Raw genomic sequence first — 22,714 nt, forward strand, 5'->3', positions numbered from 1 at the left:
AGGCTGGGTATCAAAGAGCCTGACATAGATAACACTTTACAGTTAGCAATGTACTTTCACATGCATTGTTTTATTTAATTCTCCTACACCTCTTGTTAGGTGAGTTGTAATTCTTACTGTTTATAAATAGGAAACTGAAGTGATTTGACTCTCCTAAAGCCACATAGCTAGAAAGTGGCAGAGTCTAGCCTGAAACCCAGGTGCCCTGACTCTCATTACTTACTCTTTTCCCAGCTCTACATCTGCCTCCCCTACACCTAGATGTTTCCGGGGTAAAGCTTAATGTGATAAATGGGAGTTTTCAGACCATGAGGATCACGAATATCTCCACTGTTTCTCTCCTAACATACAAAAATTGCGAGCTTGACTGCTATTATAAACAACTATATTCCAACTTTAGGAAGACCATGGGAAGCAAAACCATGTAGTGAACAGAGTACCACGCGAGAGCCAAAGAGATGTAGTTTAAAGTCTAGTTCAGAGTGTACCTCTGGTGACTTACTGCTCAACCACTCTGGGCCTTTATTTCCTCAACTGTGAAATGGGGAAATAACTCCTATCTTGTAACATTAGTGTTCCACAAGCATTTAGAATATTGTTTAGCACACAGCAGGTGTTCAATTCAATCTCTGTGGGGCTTAGTATATTGTAGTTTTCTGAAGCATGAATGTCATTGTAGGATGCTATTGGTTTCTATAAATGATATTCATGGGCTTCCCTGGTGGCGCAGTGGTTGAGAGTCTGCTTGCCGATGCAGGGGACACGGGTTTGAGCCCTGGTCCGGGAAGATCCCACATGCTGCGGAGCGGCTGGGCCCGTGAGCCATGGCCGCTGAGCCTGCGCGTCTGGAGCCTGTGCTCCGCAACGGGAGAGGCCACGACAGTGAGAGGCCCGCGTACCGCAAAAAAAAAAAAAAAAAAAAAAAAGATATTCATGATTTTAATAATCATAACGTGTTGCTGTAAACATGCCTAATAAAAAGAAAAACAAGTCTACTGCTCTAATGCTAAATCTAATCTGGACTATATTCAAAATGCATGCTCCTTCTGAAGGGATTTTCCTTCTACAGACATAAAAAACTATAAAATTAGAGTAAGTATGGATGAAAAAATATACTGCAGTAAAGAATTGGGAAATCTAGAGGTTAGTTTAGCATCGCATTAATAATCTGAACATAATTCAAACATATCTCTCGAGATCCCATCAGTCATAGATGATATCTATATATTTAGATGACCATTTTTCTCTGAAACATTGTTGTACAATACATACATAAATGTGTAATGCTTTGGAATAAATATAACTTAATATATCAGCTGTTCCATTCATGTCTAGTTGAGATTGCACATTTTTTCACTTTCTGGCTCTGGAAAAATAGATTCTTGAAGCTATTTTTTTTTTTTTTTTTTTTTTTTGCGGTACACGGGCCTCTCACTGCTGTGGCCTCTCCTGTCGCGGAGCAAAGGCTCAGGACGTGCAGGCCCAGCGGCCATGGCCCACGGGCCCAGCCGCTCCACAGCATGTGGGATCCTCCCGGACCGGGGCACAAACCCATGTCCCCTGCCTCGGCAGGCGGACCCTCAACCACTGCGCCACCAGGGAAGCCCAAAGCTATTTTTTTCATTTTCTTCTTTAGCACTTTTCTTTACCTTTCTTATACTTCATATATTTTATTTTCTGCTTTGTCTCTTATTTATTTTGAAATGTGTTTTTTATCTCCCAAGTTTATGCTCCTATAAATTCTCAAGCATGTCTTGCCCATCTTTTTTATATCTAGCAGACTACCTTGTACATAGTAGACATTCAATAAATATTTTATGAATAAGGGATTATTGATTTAATGAGGAGAACTTCAGGGATCAAAATGAAAGAGTAGGAAAACTGGTTTTGTGTGTGTGCTCATAGTAGAAGACTAAACTCAAACTGGCTCAAACAAATAAAGAATTTATTGACTCATGTATCTAAAAAGTCTAAACCCAGAGCAGGCTTGAAACAGGAATGGACTGGAAAGTTTTCAATGCCATTAAGGTTGTTCCTCCATTTCTCCATGATTTCCTAGGCTTGTCTTCCTGTTTGTTTTCTCCTCAGGCTTGCTTTTGTAGCAAAATGGTAGCTTCACAGGGCTATACTCTTCCTTTTTCACATCAGCGTTGGGCAGAGGACATTTCTTACCACAAGTATCCATCAATATGTACCCACTGGTGACAAAATTCTTACTGGACAAACTTATGTCCATGTCTCTCTATGAACCAATCACTGTTGATTTTAGGAATGCATTGGACAGGGTCCTGAGGCAAAAGGCTACACCAAGGAAAATGAGATTAACTCTAGAGGTCAGGTTGTGGTTCCCTCCCAACCAAACCATAGACATGCTTATGATTTGGTGGAGGGAAGGGAAGGAGTGTGGGTGGTTAAATGAATCTGGGGGATAATTAAATGGTAGTGTGAACTTCCACCATTCTAAAAATAAGGCTGAAATTCTCCAGTGCTATACTTACACCCATCAGGTACTCTCATTGCCACATTCTTTTAGGGACCTCACTCTTGGCACCAATTATGCAGCACTCCCCACACCCACCGGACTTTAACAGCCACCCAGCTTTCACACAGCTGCGCCTGGAATGGCCACTGGGACTGGTCTCCTGGTTGGCTGGCGTCCGCTTAGCCAAAGCACACCCAGTTCTTCCCAATATCTCATCCACTTACCCTATCTGATTTCTCCCCACAAAAGCCTTCGCCCTTCACCCCCAACAACTATAATATTACCCAACACGCTACTACTAAAAACAACAATCGTTGCATTCTCTCTTCAGGAAAAGTCAGTCTCTTATTTTTCCTTTGGTATGCTAATATTGCTGATTTGCTAAGGAGAAATAAATAGTTGAGTGAAATATCTACGCTTCCCTACCAAGATTGCCTGTAAAAAGTAATAAGAAGATGACTAGCCTTTTCTTTTTAAAACGTCTTAATGATCTTTAATAGAGATCTGTGGTCACCTTGGAGGAGATGAGTCCCCCAAACTGTAGAGCAGACAGGACAGGATGCTCAATTTTCACTTCTAGCTTGCAGTCCTCAGGGAGATGGGACCAGAGAAATTCCTTTCACTGCCATTGCTCAAAGCGAAAGGAACTTCAGCATGCCAATTCTAGCATACCATCACTACAGGTCTCCGTGTTCCAAGACAAGAATTGAGGACCCACCCCATTCAGGAAGATTTTAAGGGAGTCCAGGCAAAATGTGAAGGACTTACATGCAGATTCACATTGCCAACCTGAGAACTGATAAGGAATACATATTACAGTTTATGAGAATAAAAAACAAATACTCCAATCTTAAACATTCTAATTTATTTTAATTTGAATGTCAGAGGCATCAAAAACAATCAAATTATCTTAAATTTCTACTTTTTAAAGAGTATTTACTAAGGAAAGAAGGCATTCTTATGGGCCTCCTTGAACCACTAAGCTTTTTTTTTTTTTTATCAAAGAACAAAGGGAAGGGAGAACAGAAAGTTTAGTTGATTAACGAATGAGATCTCGTGTTAATCTTATTTTATTTTACTTTTTTACATCTTTATTGGAGTATAATTGCTTTACAGTGGTGTGTTTCTGCTTTATAACAAAGTGAATCAGTTATACATATACATATGTTCCCATATCTCTTCCCTCTTACGTCTCCCTCCTCCCACCCTCCCAATCCCACCCCTCTAGGTGGTCACTAAGCACCGAGTTGATCTCCCTGTGCTATGCGGCTGCTTCCCACTAGCTATCTATTTTACGTTTGGTAGTGTATATATGTCCGTGCCACTCTCTCACTTTGTCACAGCTTACCCTTCCCCCTCCCCATATCCTCAAGTCCATTCTCTAGTAGGCCTCTCTCTTTATTCCTGTCCTACCCCTAGGTTCTTCATGACATTTTTTTCCCTTAAATTCCATATATATGTGTTAGAATATGGTATTTGTCTTTCTCTTTCTGACTTACTTCACTCTGTATGACAGACTCTAGGTCCATCCACCTCATTACAAATAGATCAATTTCGTTTCTTTTTATGGCTGAGTAATATTCCATTGTATATATGTGCCACATCTTCTTTATCCATTCATCTGTCGATGGACACTTAGGTTGTTTCCATCTCCTGGCTATTGTAAATAGAGCTGCAATGAACATTTTGGTACATGACTTTTTGAATTATGGTTTTCTCAGGGTATATGCCCGGTAGAGGATTGCTGGGTCATATGGTAGTTCTATTTGTAGTTTTTTAAGGAACCTCCATACTGTTCTCCATAGTGGCTGTACCAATTCACACTCCCACCAGCAGAGCAAGAGTGTTCCCTTTTCTCCACACCCTCTCCAGCATTTATTGTTTCTAGATTTTTTGATGATGGCCATTCTGACTGGTGTGAGATGATATCTCATTGTCATTTTGATTTGCATTTCTCTAATGATTAATGATGTTGAGCATTCTTTCATGTGTTTGTTGGCAGTCTGTATATCTTCTTTGGAGACACTAAGCTTTTTATATTTAGAGAAGCTATTTCTTTTTTGAAGAAATTGCTATTGGTCATTCAGATTTTCAAATTCAAAAGAGAGACTGAGAAAAAAATATATTAACTGTGTGCCGAAGAAGCATTGCTTCTAACACACCACTTTTAAGCACACACATTCAAAAGCTAGTTTTTAATCCTGTTTTATAGCATGTACCATGAATTTGGCAGGAAATTCAACCAAACCCTTGTTAACTTGTATTCTGTTATTTCTGGTAAACAAGAATGTATACCTAAGCTTTCACACTCATATGCAAACACACTCCACCAGAGAAATTCTGGCACATTCACTGCTTAGAAATAAACCTCGTCTCCCTTTGAGGCACAAACTAGTCTCCAATTCTGAACTTTCTGAAGGCCATCCATATCAGAGGACATGTCCCTAGTGTTACAAGTTTCATCACGTATGTCGCTAAATATAGCAGAGGTAGTGAAATCCTCTAGGACTGATGGTATATCCAATTTGATCCTTAACCTGATTCCAAATCCATGAACTTGAAAGATCATCCCCTTGTAACGAGAAATAAAAATACTCTCTGATTTATATTTATGTTAATCTATAATTTGAATATTCTCTATTGGTATCTGAAAGAACTGAAATCCATTCACTGTTGAAAAATGTGTAGCTTTTGAGTTTGAGACAAATGAAAAAGTAAAGTAATATTGGACACTGGTGAAAAGTGAAGTCAATTTTTGAAAGCAAGAAATTAGCCTTGTTCTTACCTTATAGATAAAGAAATCAAGTCCCCACCTTACAGATAAAGTTAAGAAGGGAATAAATATTTTAAAAAATCATCTTACACAATAATGTGAAAAGAATACAATTTAATTATCTTTTTGCTTTGGTTTAACATTTTTGGTTTCGTATCAAAGTTACCCACATTCCTGGTATCTCATTGTTTATTGACATTCATCATTTTATTCCATGACAATACTGCTAACATATGTTTCTACTTCTTTTTTTGCCAACTATTACATTTTATCTCATTTCCAGATGTGGACAAGGATGGAAGGGAAATCGTTGCCATGTCAAGGTTAACCCTCCCATTGCTGATTTCACGGACACTCAGAACAGTAGGTTACATTCTGACCACAGTCACTTGAGTTTTGGAGTCTCTAATATTTTTCACTGAATATTTACATTTTTCATTGGTTTGAAATTCCAGATATATGGACCCTCCTGGGTATTGGATTCGCTTTCCTGACGACTCATATAACAGTAGCGGTCTTGTGTTTTCTTGCCAAGAGAAAAGTACCAGTAAGGTAAGTGATGCCTTTGATTGCTGTGGCAGACCAATTTTCTGAAACATTTCATTTGCTATATTTTCATTTCATCCCATATTACATACTGGTAACTTTAGTTTTCCATACTTTATGGATTTATTTTTCTGAGTAGAAAGCAAGAGCTACTTAATGATAATCCCTCTTGTTTTAAATAAAAAGCATTAAGTTTACTTTTCCAATTCTGTTAGGAACATTTTTGATGACACCAGAAAACAGAATCTGACATTCTCCCCAAATTAAAAAGGCATGAGGTGCTGGATGTCCCACTTTCAGGTAGTGCCCGGGGAAGGCAGCACAACTGCCAAAGGGATCCTTTCTTGACTTGCTTAGGGAGGCTGGCTCTAAGCACCAGTGTTCCAGACCAAGACTCCCATGTTCTAGGCAACATACAGAACAGAGGCCAAGAGCTGCTGCAGCTGGAGGACCTCTGTGGGCTGGGCTCATGCATAACTAAGACCTCACAACCTACAGTGCCTTTCAGGACCCTGGGGCTTCCTACCCAATACCCATCTTCCCATCACCTGTGTGGGAAACACATCACCCCAATAATGAAAGCGATTGACTTTCCCATAAACTGAACAAGGTAAGGGCTCAGAATAAGATTTAATGAAAATTTTTAATGGATCTTTATTGAAGTATAACTGTTTCACAATACTGTGTTAGTTTCTGTTGTACAACAAAATGAATCAGCCATATGCATACATATATCCCCATATCCCCTCCCTCTCGAGCCTCCCTCCCACCCTCCCTATCCCACGTCTCTAGGTCATTGCAAAGCACCGAGCTGATCTCCCTGTGCTATGCTGCTGCTTCCCACTAGCTATCTATTTTACATTTGGTAGTGTACATATGTCCATGCCTCTCTCTCACTTCATCCCAGCTTACCCTTCCCCCTCCCTGTGTCCTCAAGTCCATTCTCTACATCTGCGTCTTTATTCCTGTCCTGCCCCTAGGTTCATCAGTACCATTTTTTTTCTTTTTTTTTTTTTAGATTCCATATATATGTGTTAGCATACGGTATTTGTTTTTCTCCTACTGACTTACTTCACTCTGTACTGCAGACTCTAGGTCCATCCACCTCGCTACAAATAACTCAATTTCATTTCTTTTTATGGCTGAGTAATATTCCATTGTATATATGTGCCACATCTTCTTTATCCATTCATCTGTCGATGGACACTTAGGTTGTTTCCATGTCCTGGATATTGGAAATAGTGCTTCAGTGAACATTGTGGTACATGACTCTTTTTGAATTATCGTTTTCTCAGGGTATATGCCCAGTAGTGGGATTGCTGGGTCATATGGTAGTTCTATTTTTAGTTGTTTAAGGAAACTCCATACTGTTCTCCATAGTCCTTGTGTCAATTTACATTCCCACCAACAGTGCAGGAGGGTTCCTTTTTCACCCCACCCTTTCCAGTATTTATGGTTTCTAGATTTTTTGATAATGGCCATTCTGACTGGTGTGAGGTGATACCTCATTGTAGTTTTGATTTGCATTTCTCTAATAATTAGTGATGTTGAGCATCTTTTCATGTGCATGTTGGCCATCTGTATGTCTTCTTTGGAGAAATGTCTATTTAGATCTTCCGCCCATTTTTTAATTGAATTGGTTTTTTGATATTGAGCTCCATGAGCTCTTTGTATATTTTGGAGATTAATCCTTTGTCCATTGTTTCATTTGCAAATATTTTCTCCCACTCTGAGGGTTGTCTTTTCATCTTGTTTATGGTTTCCTTTTCTGTGCAAAAGCTTTGAAGTTTCATTAGGTCCCATTTGTTTATTTTTGTTTTTATTTCCATTACTCTAGGAGGTGGGTCAAAAAAAGATCTTGCTGTGGTTTATGTCAAAGAGTGTTTTACCTATGTTTTCCTCTAAGAGTTTTATAGTGTCTGGCCTTACATTAAGTCTTTAATTCATTTGGAGTTTATTTTTGTGTATGATGTTAGGTAGTGTTCTAATTTCATTCTTTTACATGTAGCTGTCCAGTTTTCCCAGCACCACTTATTGAAGAGGCTGTTTTTCTCCATTGTATGTTCTTGCCTCCTTTAAATGAATTATCTCTTGCACACCTGATTTTGTGGTCAGAGATTTAGATTTGCTGCAAATCTCTGTGTCATAGAGCACTGGATAACTGCATTTCCATTGGTGCCAACTTGTATGTGCCTCCCACTTGAATTCTCCTCAGATGTCCAGTCTGCAATCATGTTAATTAGCAGACACCAATCTTGATATCATCAATTAAGGCAAATTTATTATAAAATGATAGTGTTTGTTAGAAAAAAAATATGACATTTTAATCCATTACTATTAAGAAGATCTTACCCAACTATTAATTCTTTTTTTAATTTATTTTTGGCTGCATTGGGTCTTCGTTGCTGCACGTGGGCTTTCTCTAGTTGTGGTGAGCAGTGGCTACTCTTTGTTGTGGTATGTGGGCTTCTCATTGCAGTGACTTCTCTTGTTTTGGAGCCCAGGCCCTAGAATGCATGGGCTTCAGTAGTTGCAGCATGTGGGCTCAGTAGTTGTGGCCCATGGGCTCTAGAGAGCAGGCTCAGTAGTTGTGGCACACTGGGCCTAGTTGCGCCACGGCACATGGGATCTTCCAGGACCAGGGATTGAACCCGTGTCCCCTGCATTAGCAGGCGGATTCTTAACCACTGTGCCACCAGGGAAGTCCCCTATTAATTCTTTAGTTGTTTCTTATGTGCCTAAAATATGTCAGACAATGTGGATACAAATATGAATGAAAATCAGTCTGGACTTAACGTAGTGGGGAAAAACAGAAACAAAGCTACTAAGTGAAATACTGGTTTTGTGCTAGGAAATACATGTATTAGTCAGCGTCCTCCAGAGAAACAGAAAGATAAGATAGATAGATAGATAGATAGGTAGGTAGAAAGATAGCTAGCTAGTTAGATATCCTGTTGTTTCTCTCTTTCTCTCTGTGTATATATATATCTTTAAATATCAAATACATAATATATATCTAATGTATAAACATAATATATTATACAATATATATCATTAATATATTGGTAATTATTATATAACTATTGTTATATTACTATATTGTCTTATCATGTTTAAATATATCAGTATATAATATATAAAGATATCTCAAATTAACATATATCTCTATATAAAGAATTAGATATTCATATATTACATTTATGTAATATCAGTTACATAAGTTATATTTATTAATATGAAATAATCAATATTTTAATTGTATTAATAAGAAAATTAATCATGTAATATGTTAAGAGAGAGGGATTTATTTCAAGGAATTTGCTCCTGTAATAGTGGGGACTGGCAAGCATGAAACTTGCAGCGGAAATTCAAGTAAGGGTTGATGGTGCAGGCTTGAGTCCAAAGTCTGCCAGACAAGCTATCCGACTGGAAACACAGGTAGGATTTTCTGCTGCCGTCTTGAGGCAGAATTCTTTCTTCTTCAAGAAATCTCAGTCTCTACTCATACAGCCTTCAAATAAGTGAGCGAGGCCCACCCCCATTATGGAGGGTAACCTGCTTAAAGTTTGCTGACTGTAAATGCTAATCACATCTGCAAATTCCTTCTCAGCAACATCTAGACTAGTGTTTGAGCAAACAGCTGAGCTCCATAGCCTAGTCAAGTAGACATATAAAATTAATCATTGCAGTATGTAAATAAGTTGTCATATTAACCCAACCAGTGGGAGTCCTCAGAAACAACCCTAAATTTCACACCTTCTTCAGCTTCCTACTGGACAGCCTGGACTGTCAGGGCTATGGAGAGACCTCTCAGGCAGACATTGGTGGTACCACAGCCCAGCCCGACAGAGCCACCTCTCCTTTCTCTCCTCCATTTCTGTCATTCTTCTGTAATTTTATACCTTCACTTCCTCTTTGCTCCTCACTGCTGACTTACCGCCCTGTCCTCTTCTCTCTCACTAGTACCTTCTCTTCTGATTTCCAAAATCTAAAGACAGTGGTTTTATTCCCTATAACTCCCCCAAACAAATATCACTCAAGACAGTGATATTTGTATTTCTCTTGTAAGTGATCTCCTGAATTGTTCACTGCACACCCTGCCCCAGAGGCCACAGTGAGGAAGCTCCTACTTTGGACCTGCCTCGGCCCAAAGGTGGGGAAGACCCAGCCCAGAGCTACCATGATCCCTCTGCCAGTCCTTTGGATTGGGGGAGGCTTACCCTGAGGCCTCAGAGACTTCCCAAGGATTTGTGGCACAAATAGTTTCAAGGGAGTCAATTTACAGAAGCTCAAACTTCATAGATTCTCTTCTAAGAAGGGTGCATTTGGCCCCAGGGCATTGCCTCTCCTGTTTCTTCTTTCCCAGATGTCCTCATTACCTTACACTTATCCTGAAACTTACCGAAAAGAGATTCCTGTAGCAAAAGAGATTTGAGATAAGCAATATTGAAAGGGAAACAGGAGATAAATCTTTGCCAAATTTATCTTCTCAGTTTCCCAATTTTTCTCTGTCTCTCGTCCTCTTTCTCTCCTTTCCCACTTAGAATTTGAAATCATGATTTTTTTTTTAATTGAGGTATGTTGTTTTACAACGTCGTGTTAGTTTCTGGTGTACAGCAAAGTGATGCAGTTATATGTGTATATTACATATATTCTTCTTCGGATTACTTTCCATTATAGGTTTTTACAAGGTATCAAATATAGTTCCCTGTGCCATACAGTAGTGCAGTAGTACAGTACAGTATTTTATATACAGTAATGTGTATCTGTTAATCCCCAACTCCTAATTTATCCCTTCCCCCCACCCTTTCCCCTTTGGTTTATTTTCTATGTCTGTGAGTCTCTTTCTGTTTTCTCAATAAGTCCATTTGTACCATTTTCTTTTAGATTCCCTGGGACACATTTTAACATATGCATCTGAGTTTAACAATGAAGTCAGTCTTTTTCTGAAAATTGTTTGATTTGGTTGATTGGATAGTTAGCAGGACTGGCTTTGTCATTTAGATGAGATGGCAGGCAAATGCCATAATTTTAAAAAACTCAATATAAAATATTTCAGAAATTATATTCTTTGCAGCCACTAAACTTATAAAAATTTTAGATATTAACATGAAAATGTACAAGGAGATGCATATTTTTCTAAATTATTTTAGGGAAAACTCAAGTGGCAGAGTTCAAAGACCACTGCACCAAGTTTAATTTTCCACCATCTGCCCCCTCCACATACACCCTACCCTTGGGAAAAGTCTCACCATTTCCCCAAAGTGCATGGCTTTTCACACCCTCTGCCTGGCAGAGCAATACAAACTGATGTATTTTCGATGCTAAGCAAAAATATCCTGGCATCCCTTCAGGGTTAGTCACTGAGTTGTCAGAATGTTATCCTCAAGAAGACAGTTATAGCTCCATTATGTAGTGTTACTACTAAACTATTTCCATATTAACCAGTTCGTATCTTTACATCCCCAGTTTCTAGCATTGTATGAATAACCGATACCCGATACACGCCCATTTAAGGCTATCTATACTTTATTGAACATTATCCATACTTCTGACCATCACCAAAAACATTGCTCGTGTCTACTAATTACTTATAAATTAAAATGTTGCACATTAACTTTTAAAAAATGTCTTTTTGCATGAAATCTTTTAAGCCCTAAAGCAAGTTAGAATGCTTGGCCAAGAGATGGCTAAATGTTAACAGTGACTCACCTTGAAAATAATACCAAAACCTTGAGATAGGCAGGAATTTATGTGAGCAGGAAATTCATCATCCTCTCTAAATAAACCTTAACCTTAAGATTTTTCACTGGATTTTATAAAAAGAATCTGTAGCATAAGAGGCCCTACAGTGACTTGAAAGAAACATTTTTGTATTAATTTCTTAAAAACACAGGATGGAGCACTGCATGCTCAGACAATGCTAAGCACAGCAACGAGACTCTGAAAGTTGTTTTTAGAGATGCGGTTCCTGGATTTTATTATACATTCTCTGACCTTTCTGTTAGCTACTTGCCATTGAATGTATTAGTGAGGACACTCTGATTGCAGGGGAAGAAAGCGTCTCAAGCCCCTTAATCAAAATAAAGAATTTAGTGTAACAATGCACATGTCTTCCAGAGCACAAGGGTAGGAGTAAAGAGATCAGACCTCAGGAAGACCTGGACCCAGCAGTGTTCTTCATCTGCCTCTCATCTCTGCTGCTTTTTGCTTCACTCTTGGTGGTTCTCTCTCTGAAAACACACTTCCTTTACTCTCTGTCTATATAACAAAAAGGTGTTGACTAGAGAATGGATGTTTGTTACTCATTATGTCCCCAGATCTGTGGAGAGACTATATCTTTGTTTTTACGTCTCCATTCCATATTCCAAAGGATAACCCTCTGATTATCCCACTTGGGTCAAGATCCCATTTCTGGTCAAATCAACCGTGGGTGAGCTATGGGGCAGGATCAATAGTACAAACATGACTGCTGTGGGGGGGGGGGAGTGTCATCATGAAAGGTCTCTGAAAGGTATCCACTACACCTGTCCCCATGGTCCAAAATCCACCAAATTTTTACTCATGACACTTTAGAGGAAGCAACAAATGTAGCAGCCTTCTAGAGCTGTTTGCGGTTCATACAAAGTAAATGTGACAATCCAGCCTACACCTAGAAATCTAGATTAAAGGATACAAATAAATAGCGGACTATTGGGGCTTCCCTGGTGGCACAGTGGTTGAGAGTCTGCCTGCCGATGCAGGGGACATGGGATCGTGCCCCGGTCTGGGAAGATCCCACATGCCGCGGAGTGGCTGGGCCCGTGAGCCATGGCCGCTGAGCCTGCGCGTCCAGAGCCTGTGCTCCGCAATGGGAGAGGCCACAACAGTGAGAGGCCCGCGTACAGCACAAAAAAAAAGAATGATTGTTATTTATATTTCTGATAAGAAAGAAGGTTATTAGGATCCCAAAAGCTATACCAGCTGCCCATGAGGATTACAGATGTTCTTGTTTGAGATTTATGAATAAGTGGCCCTGACTTGCAAATAAAATATCTATCTCTATAATATTATTCTTTCTCCCAGACCCTTTCCCACTGCTGACACCCTGTATGATAATGCGGCTCTTTGGAGGCAGAAGTTTTACTTCTCTTCCAGTGTGAGATCCTGGCATAGACCTAACCTGGGCCCAGCGATGGGTATTCTTAGTCAAAATCAAAACCTTACTTACTCTATGCCTCAAGGCATTCAGCTGCTCTTGCAGCTAGAATGTCACCAGTGAGCCTGTCCTTGGTCCCTGAAATGAATACTTAGTCTTGGCAAACTGGAATTCCACTAGCGGCAATGACCAAGGTCGTCTCATAACGCTTGCGAACCTTTGCTCTCTCCATATGTGCATTTGCCCTCGAGAAGTACAGCTGTTAAGATCCACGAATCGAACTCCTCAGTCTCAGTCCTTTGTGCAAACATTGGCCATGCTCCGCCAAACCCTGCTAAATGTTTACTTTGAGCTAGAAAAGCCAAATGGAGGGCAGGGTTTTGAAATCTTCCCCTTAAAAATGGGATTGGACCATGTGTGATAATGATGATTTCTCCTCTTCCTCCTCCTTCTTTTTCTTCTCTCTTTTTTTTTTCAATAAGAATCTTATGCAGCCTGTTCTTTTATACTTTTCCCTTCATCCTCACCTTTGTTTGTTTGTTTTTTTTTTATCCTGAAATGGTAGAACAGGCCCATAAAAGAGGCCTCAAAGGAAAAAGAGTTTTGTCCCAAACTGGTCACATCTCTGCTCCTCTCAGAAAAGCCCCATTCCCTACCCTGTGGCCGGGAATTTCGTGAAGTCAGAACTCCTCTTATTCAGAGTGGAGTGAGTAGTGCACCGGGGCAAGCCTTGGCATATCACGTAGAGGTGATATATTCTGGGGAGCCAGCAATTCAGATGGATGAAGAGGACTGCACAGGGAAGGTAGCAATCGCATAAAGACTTGAAGGATGGAGAAGCCAGGCAGAGATGAAGAAAGAGGGTTCCTGAAAATAGAATGTGGAAACTTATGGTTTTCAAATTGACTGACAATGCTATAGAATGGGGGTGGGAGAACTAATTAGATTACACTTAGAAAAGTATAGGGTAGACAGGTGGTTAAAAGTTTTGAATGCCTATTTTAAGGAGATTTCAACTTATTTTCAAAAATTGGGCTAAGTGCTGGCTATCTTCTGTCTGTCCCCCAAGTCCACCCTCTACACTTCTCACTAAACAGGATGGAGAGGGTAGAAGGTGGATCTGGAGACCTGACCTCTACGCACTGCATTAACGGGCTGAATTTATATTCATCTGAATTCATATGTTTGGCCAAAGTGGAGCACCTTGAGGGAGGAAAGAGAGAGGGGGCTGGGTATTCATAACCCTGGCTCCTGTCTGCAGCATGGCTCCAGCTGACTGCTGGCAGTGACAGGTCCATGAGGAGCCCCTATGCATTCCACAGCTGTACCCTTCTCAGTCTGCCTCCTTCCAGCCTAGGGTGGTAACAGGCGTGATGTCATTGGCCCAGCCTACTGCACCATTGCTACTGGTTTCTTCATATTCTGGCCAAACCTTTGCAAACTGTCACTTGATCAAACACTCCTCAAATTTCCTGGTTTGAGTATGTCAGCTATTTCCTGCTAGGGCCTTAACTGATGCAAGCCAGGGAAGTGTTTTAAGAATGTAAGAAGACTGATAAGATCATATCTATGGTTAAAAAAAGAATGCAGAGCATGAGAACAGATTAGGAAAAGATTAAGAAAGCGATCTGTAGTCTAGAGACATAAGCCTGTTTGAGAGGTTAGATGAGAGACAGTGAGAACTTGAACTTGCGCAGTGGTGACTGACCTAACATAGGACGTGAGGAAGAAACAGGGGTCAAAGTTGATCCGAGGATGTTATATCTAGGCAGCTGCACAGTTGGTAATGCCACTAACAGCGATCCAAAAATCCAGGAAGAAAATCAGGCTGGGCAACAGGGAAGAAAGCTATTTTGATATTCTGTATTTTCTTACACATAAAATGAGGAAGTTGAACTAAATTTTTCCCAAATGTCTGTCATGTATATAGGCCACCTCCACAATTTAGGGCATGACTATATATTATGTTTACTATTCTTCTTATTTATTTACTTATCTTTAAATAGACTAGAGTTTGGTCTTTTGGGCCCTGAGTATTCCCTGGTTGTGATGTAACTGCATTAAGCCTTTCAGCCATTAGGGTGCCTTTTATCTGACTGAGTAGTATCCTACCTTTATTTATTTATTTTTTTTGCGGTACGCGGGCCTCTCACTGTTGTGGCCTCTCCCGTTGCGGAGCACAGGCTCCGGAAGCGCAGGCCCAGAGGCCATGGCTCACGAGCCCAGCCACTCCGCGGCATGTGGGATCTTCCTGGACGGCGGCATGAACCCGTGTCCCCTGCATCGGCAGGCGGACTCTCAACCACTGCGCCACCAGGGAAGCCCCTACCTTTATCTTTGCATTACAATTTCCTGAGAGAGTCAATGCCTATTTTAAAAAATTTTTAAAGTATCTAACTTACGATATTAAACCAGGCACTTGGCAAATCTTTCTGTATGGTGGTCTTGACCACGCAGCTGACTGATGGTTAAGAACAGCAATATCTGGGACTTGGTTATAATTCTATCCACTGATAAAATCTCTGGGAAGCAGAGACATCAGTGACTGTTTACTCTGCTCCTTGCCTAACACACAGTGTGCATTTCATAAGTAACATGTAAGGCAGATGAAAAATAAGATGGCTGGGATCTGTAGATTTGCAGTAATACATCAAAGTCTTGGAATTCAGGCTCTATGGGCTGATTATGCCCAAGACATTGAATGCGTGATGCCAGCTGCCATCTTTCCAGACTCTAATGGCCAAGAAGAACATGTTGGTCAAAGGAAGATAGAACAAATTTTCAGAACTGCTAGGCTTACTTCTTCCTTTGCCATAAAAACAAAACATAAAAAGGGAAAACTTTCACAAAGGCTAACCACAGAAGTGTCATCTGCGAATTTTCCCAGGTCATGTTGGACAAAAAGTAAGCACTCCTACCTCTGAGCTTCCAAAGCGCTTTGTTCTCAGCCTTGTTTTCCCCTTGTCAGATTGACTTTTGGTTTGAGATATCCCATAACAGATTGTGAGCCTCTTAGTGGTAGGGTCCTTGTCCTATTTATATTGATATTCCTTAGAAATTCATCGTAGTAAATATCTGTTAAATCAAACGTCTCAGCCTGTTTCCAGTAGGATATTTGAGCGCAAATGAACATTTTATATTCCAAGAAATATTTTACTTGGCCTCAATGCTCCAGGATTTATTCCTACTATAAAACTCTCAGATGACTCTTAAAGTTAGGATATCATTGTTCGATATTCTTGAAGAATTTCAATCTAACTTGATAGACCTTCATGCCATTCTATAGAAGCTGAAAGCAAATAAAGGAAGCCCAAATGAGCCCTACATGTATGACCCTTAGCAAAATCATTATCGGGGTCCATGATGGGCTACAAAATCAGCCCATAGTCAGAAGCTTACATCCTAGAATATTAATGAAGGACATTAGAGAATACCAAAACCCTACAAGTATGAACATTCATAATGTATGGAAGAAACACCTGAGCATCAAAACACCTGGGCATTTCAGGGAGGCAGGAAATTCAATTTACTTTAAAAAGTGATGATATTCACTCCTCTCAATATCGTCCTCACACTATACCATTTAATTTGGATATCTGTATGTGTGACAGATTTCACCCTGGCATCTGACAATCTAATCTAATCAATCTAACTGGTAATCTGATTACCAGTTTTATTTATAAGGATATTATTACTCTCATTCTACTTTCTTTCATGAGTACATAGATTAACTCTTAAAGTAATATTCATATTTATCAAATGAACAAAATTAGAAATTTCACGTGAATTTCAAAATGATTTGCTCTTTTTACTAAATAAGTAGTAGCTCTTTAAATAACCAGTTCCCTGGTCATTTATGATATTATTTGACTATGCAAAATCAGCTTACATGCGATGTGTCAGGAATATAAGTCTGGAATAATGCAAGTTTCGTTGGTGTGTACGTGTGTGTGTTGTCACTGCAAACTCTCCCAAGTTGTTTCAAATCTATTGTCATTGGATACAGACTCCAAATAGTCTAAGAGATAAATTCTGTGTAAAAAATATAAAGAGCACTTTACCGTATAATAGCCGCATATTCTAATTATTTGATCTGAAGATAGCTATTTTGCCATTTTCATACAGGTGACTATTTGGCAGAAATAGTCCCCAGGGCAGGATTCAGCATCTTCTCTCTGTTCACTATAAATCTTACATTAGCAGGAAGACAGCATTTCAGTCCTGAAATATTTCAATGTTGCATGTGTTTCCTCATATCCACGCAATCAGAGTAGAAGAATGTGTTGTAGGAAATCAGAGTTGCTCCTTGAAAGAGGTAACCTGTTTAAATGAGGAAGGACAGGAGGCAGTAAAGAAAAGTGAGGTGTGTGCCGTTAGCAGATGATTTAGCTCTGCTATGGCATGTAGCAAATACATTTAGTTCCTTTTGCTGGAGAATCAGAATTCTACATGTTGTTCTTTATTAATGTTACTAGAGGGTAGGGAATTTCAAAGAGGGGAAGATGGGATCAGCTTCATCATTTTTCTTCACTAACTGCTTTGCCATCCTCCTGACAGACTCTTTTCTGCTTTCAAATTATGTTTCACACAATTTCTCCTTAAAAGCATCCTCAGGGACACTCTTACAAGTTCCACAATCTGTTTACTGTGTTGGAATTTCTAGTTCCCTAATGAATCAAAGGACAGAATGACAAGAGAACTTGAAAGACCAGCTTATTTTTGTCTTTGTAAAAAGAAACACATATATCAGAAACTCTCAGTAATTCATTTATGTACTTGTTGGCAAACATTTATTAAGCATCTGTTATGTGCTGGGCACTGTGCTAGTCGCTGGGAATAGAGAAGTAAATGATAATTTACACTCTGTAAAAGTGTAAATTATATAGAAAAGCAAATAATGTCAATTCTTCAACAAGCATATATGAAACACATGCAGTTGCTTCCTACAAAGGTCTGGAGAAACACAGGTAAAAGAGAGGCCAAGTGTGTATATGCCCATGACTCTCTCTCGCCCTGTCACAGCTCACCCTTCCCCCTCCCCATAACCTCAAGTCCGTTCTCTAAGAGGTCTGCGTCTTTATTCCTGCTTTACCCCTAGGTTCTTCATGACATTTTTTTCTTAAATTCCATATATATGTGTTAGCATACGGTATTTGTCTTTTTCTTTCTGACTTACTTCACTCTGTATGACAGACTCTAGGTCTATCCACCTCATTACAAATAGCTCTTGTGACAGCCTGGAGGGGTGGGATGGGGAGAGTGGGAGGGAGGGAGACGCAACAGGGAAGACATATGGGAACATATGTTTATGTATGACTGATTCACTTTGTTATAAAGCAGAAACTAACACACCATTGTAAAGCAATTATACCCCAATAAAGATGTTAAAAAAAAAAAAAAAAAAAAAAAGAGAGGCCAAGTCTCTTTCAAAGGTGTAAATAATATGGTGGGGAAATTGAAGAAGCATTTAGTGAGTATACGCTGCATCACTCAAGTCTGAATTCATGGCTTGAAATCCCCAAGATGAAAATGAGGAAGAGCAGACAGAACAGTTTGTGTCAAAGCACAAGCTATAATGGAGAATGGTGTGGTTAGTGTGAATAAAACACAGGTCAGGTAAGGAAAAATGATAGGAAATTTACTGAGAACAACAGGGATAGACTATTTTTAAGAAATCTACATAGAATACTAATCATGTGCTCGTGTACTTATAATTTCTCTTTATGTTTTAAAAATAAGTTCTAAAATAACTACAAGAAAATGCAATTTTATTGCTTTTTTCAAAGTTTAAGTATTATAAGCTGAACTAATTCATAGACCCAAGAGAATTTTAAGTAAATGTATTAATAAATCCAAAATAGGGTATATTTAAAGGAATTTGTAGGTATTTGTAAGTCATAATGAAAGAAGTAAGTTTTTCTAGATAGATTGTCATATCGTGTCGTCAGCTTTAGATTGTCTAAAATGATTTAGAAAGAAGCAAGTTGCTAGGTGATTGCTGAGGGAAATCATGAAGACTGATAATTAACTTCAACACTGCAATCAGTTTCAATCAAACAGATTATGTGTCTATGGGAATTCAATAAGAAAATTAGAGGGAGTTTTCATATAGTGCAATTTACATGAAAAAATATTTCATTCTGATCGAAGAAAGTTATATAGCACTTGGCCCTTTCCAACTGTGGGACTTTGAGGTATCACATTCATTCAAAGAGAAAGGAAGAGAAAATATTTTCAGAAGAGGTAGCTAGCAAAATGTTAGCCAGGCAAATGTGTATTTACTCAAATTTGAACACCAGTGTTAGCAGAACAGAGCCAGCAAAACTATGTGTGATGAAGGACCAGCTGTGTTTTGCTTCGTTTTGTTTTCAATCCATCACATACCAATGCTTTTGTAAGAAGTATTGGAAAAGTGAAATTAAAAGACGCACAAAATACTAGTCTAAATGTCTTATTCTGAGCCTCAACAGACATAAATTTACTCTGTCTGAACACCTATTACTATTATTACTACCTATTACTATTATTTACTCTTTCTAAACACCTGTCCTCAATCTTTGTATTTATCTCATCACAGAACGATAAACAGAATAAGACCATAACCGCACATAAATCACACTCTGAGTAGCTCTGCAGTAGAGTACATGGCACATATTTGGGACTCAAGTAACGTTTCTGAGATAAATTGGAAAATAAAGATTTTATCTCTGCCCATAGGAAGTTAACATTCAAGTGGGAGAGACATGAATGTAAATAGATAAATGCAACTAAGTTCATTTTTCTAGACAGATTCTTACATAGCGTTATCAACTTTAAATTGTCAAAAGATTTAGAAAGAAGCCAGTCGCTAGGTGATTACTAGGGAAAATCACAAAGACTGATAATTAACTTCAATACTGCAATCGGTTTTTAAGCAAAGAGATTACGTGTCTAAGGGAATTCAATAAGGAAATTAGAGTGAGTTTTCATATGGAGCAATTTACAGGGAAAAATATTTCATTCCAATTAACAAAAATACCATATATCCTGATAGTAAAATGCACACTGCACCGTGGAGTACAAAGAAGAGAAACGGTTTATCTGGCTCCAGAGCTGGCAAAGGCTCTGGCCAATGAGGAGGGTATTTAAGAGCAAAAACAGGTATTATGACCTACTTAAACCCCCTAAGAAGTGCAGCAGGGATGGCAGGTAGACGTTGAGAAGAAATGCTAAAGAGAGAGGAGGCAGGAACGATTGCGGTAGGGATCTTACCTTTCAGGCAAATGATTTACAAGGAGCCAGGGCAGGGTGGGGGCGAGGAGCTCTTGCAGGGGAAACACCTCATGGTCTTTTCCAAATTGTAAAATCACCACCCCACTCCCAAGATTCTGATACACAGCAGCCTAATGAATAGAACTTGGAAAGTACAGCAAAGTGCTAGAAAAGAATTAAAAATGACATTGAATGTCACCACCCAGAGATAGAGACTGTTACCATTTTGATGTGTCTTCTTCCAAACTTTTATCAATGTGCACACATGTACATGCACCTTTCTTCTTAAGTCTGTGTTCTACTGTGCATCCGGTTCATGTTAGGTGGTTGTGAATGTGCTAGAAGTCGGTGGAGACTGCCCTCCCATTGGCAACATGGGGTCTCCTTAGGGTTAAGCTACAGGAACCTGGATCAGCTTTATTCATACTAATTGCTTCCATGTTCCTGGGCATGTTCCCATGTAAGCACTCTGCCACAGCAAGATCGTATTAAACAGGGACATGTTTTGTGGTTAGTGATATTTATTTCCTGCCTCAAAAGAGTAGGAGAAAAACATGGCAGCTGCTGTATCATGTGAATGAGTTTAGCAAGCTTTGGTGTCCCAGTGGTTTGGTTTTGTGACCCCGGATGATTAATCCTTTCCTCTCCCTTTTGGGGCATTTCTGGTTGTATTTCCAAACCCAATTCTTTCTGAACTTTTTCACCCAAAACATCTGGTTCAGCTTCTTCCTTAAAGACTGGGAAATGAAAACTTGAGCTCATGGACATCCCCCCTAAATTATCCCTGCTTTTTCAAGTTGACTTGCTTCTTTTCTTTCTTTCTGTCCCGTGTTACAGATTGTTTGTTGTAATTCTTTTTTTTTTTTAAATGTCATCATCTTGCCAAAGATAGAGACCATTATATAGGTGAATATTTTTGTTTACTACTCCTCATGATGTCTTCCCTTTTTTCTTTAGCGGTGGTCAGGTAATACAGTATTTTACAGAAGTATACATTCAGTGAGAAAAGGATGATTTATAGACTCAGTTTATTCTTTCTTATAATGCTTGATGATGTGCAGTTTTATTCTATCTATAGATTCTTTTTTTTAACTGTCCTTTTTATTTTAAACTTTTAATTTAATTATAAGTGGCACACAGTATTATATTAGTGTCAGGGGTAAAACACACCTGATTTGATAATTTTACACATTAATATATGATCTCCACAATAAGCCTAGTTACCACCTGTCACCATTCAAAGTGAGTACAATAGTCTTTTTTTTTTCTTTTTTAACATCTTTACTGGAGTATAATTGCTTTACAATGTTATGTTTGTCTCTGCTGTTTAACAAAGTGAATCAGCTATATGCATACGTATACCCCTATATCCACTCCCTCTTGCATCTCCCTCCCACCCTCCCTATCCCACCCCTCTAGGTGGTCACAAAGCACCGAGCTGATCTCTCTGTGCTATGCAGCTGCTTCCCAATAGCTATCTATTTTACATTTGGTAGTGTTTATTTGTCAATGCTACTCTCTCACTTCATCCCAGCTTACCCTTACCCCTCCCTGTGTCCTTAAGTCCATTCTCTACGTCTGCATCTTTATTCCTGTCCTGCCTCTAGGATCTTCAGAACCATTTTTTTTTTTTTAGATTCCATATATATGTGTTAGCATACGGTATTTGTGTTTCTCTTTCTGACTTACTTCACTCTGTATGACAGACTCTAGGTCCATCCACCTCACTACAAATAACCCAATTTTGTTTCTTTTTATGGCTGAGTAATATTCCATTGTATATATATGCCACATCTTCTTTATCCATTCATCTGTCGATGAACATTTAGGTTGCTTCCATGTCCTGGCTATTGTAAATAGTGCTTCAATGAACGTTGTGATACATGTCTCTTTTTGAAGTATGGTTTTCTCAGGGTATATGCCCAGTAGTGGGATTGCTGTGTCATATGGTAGTTCTATTTTTAGTTTTTTATGGAACCTCCATACTGTTCTCCATAGTGGCTGTATCAATTTACACTCCCACCAACAGTGCAATAGAGTTCCCTTTTATCCACACCCTCTCCAGCATTTATTGTTTGTAGACTTTTTGATGATGGCCATTCTGGTCAGTGTGAGGTGATACCTCATTGTAGTTTTGATTTGCATTTCTCTAATGGTTAGTGATGTTGAGCATCCTTTCATGTGTTTGTTGGCAATCTGTATCTTCTTTGGAGAAATGTCTATTTAGGTCTTCCACCCGTTTTTGGATTGGGTTGCTTGTTTTTTTGATATTGAGCTGCATGAGCTGCTTGTATATTTTGGAGATTAATCCTTTGTCAGTTGCAAATATTTTCTCCCATTCTGAGGGTTGTCTTTTCATCTTGTTTATGGTTTCCTTTGCTGTGCAAAAGATTTGAAGTTTCTTTCGGTCCCATTTGTTTATTTTTGCTTTTATTTCCATTTCTATAGGAGGTGGGTCAAAAAGGATCTTGTTGTGATTTATGTCATACAGTGTTCTGCCTATGTTTTCCTCTATGAGTTTTAT

At 39.1% G+C, this 22,714-nt stretch overlaps 1 protein-coding gene across 1 annotated transcript in view; it reads left to right on the forward strand.

The window, feature by feature from the left end:
* Nucleotides 1–22,714, forward strand: part of MALRD1 (MAM and LDL receptor class A domain containing 1) — a 661,524-nt gene that overhangs the window by 625,404 nt on the left and 13,406 nt on the right. Inside the window, exons 38-39 of the mRNA XM_019933374.2 lie at nucleotides 5,539–5,618; nucleotides 5,711–5,807. Coding sequence (XP_019788933.2) covers nucleotides 5,539–5,618; nucleotides 5,711–5,807 — 177 coding nt within the window. The remainder of the gene's footprint in view (nucleotides 1–5,538; nucleotides 5,619–5,710; nucleotides 5,808–22,714) is intronic.

Source organism: Tursiops truncatus, chromosome 2 (assembly GCF_011762595.2).
Source record: "Tursiops truncatus isolate mTurTru1 chromosome 2, mTurTru1.mat.Y, whole genome shotgun sequence".
Taxonomy (NCBI): Eukaryota; Metazoa; Chordata; class Mammalia; order Artiodactyla; family Delphinidae; genus Tursiops; species Tursiops truncatus.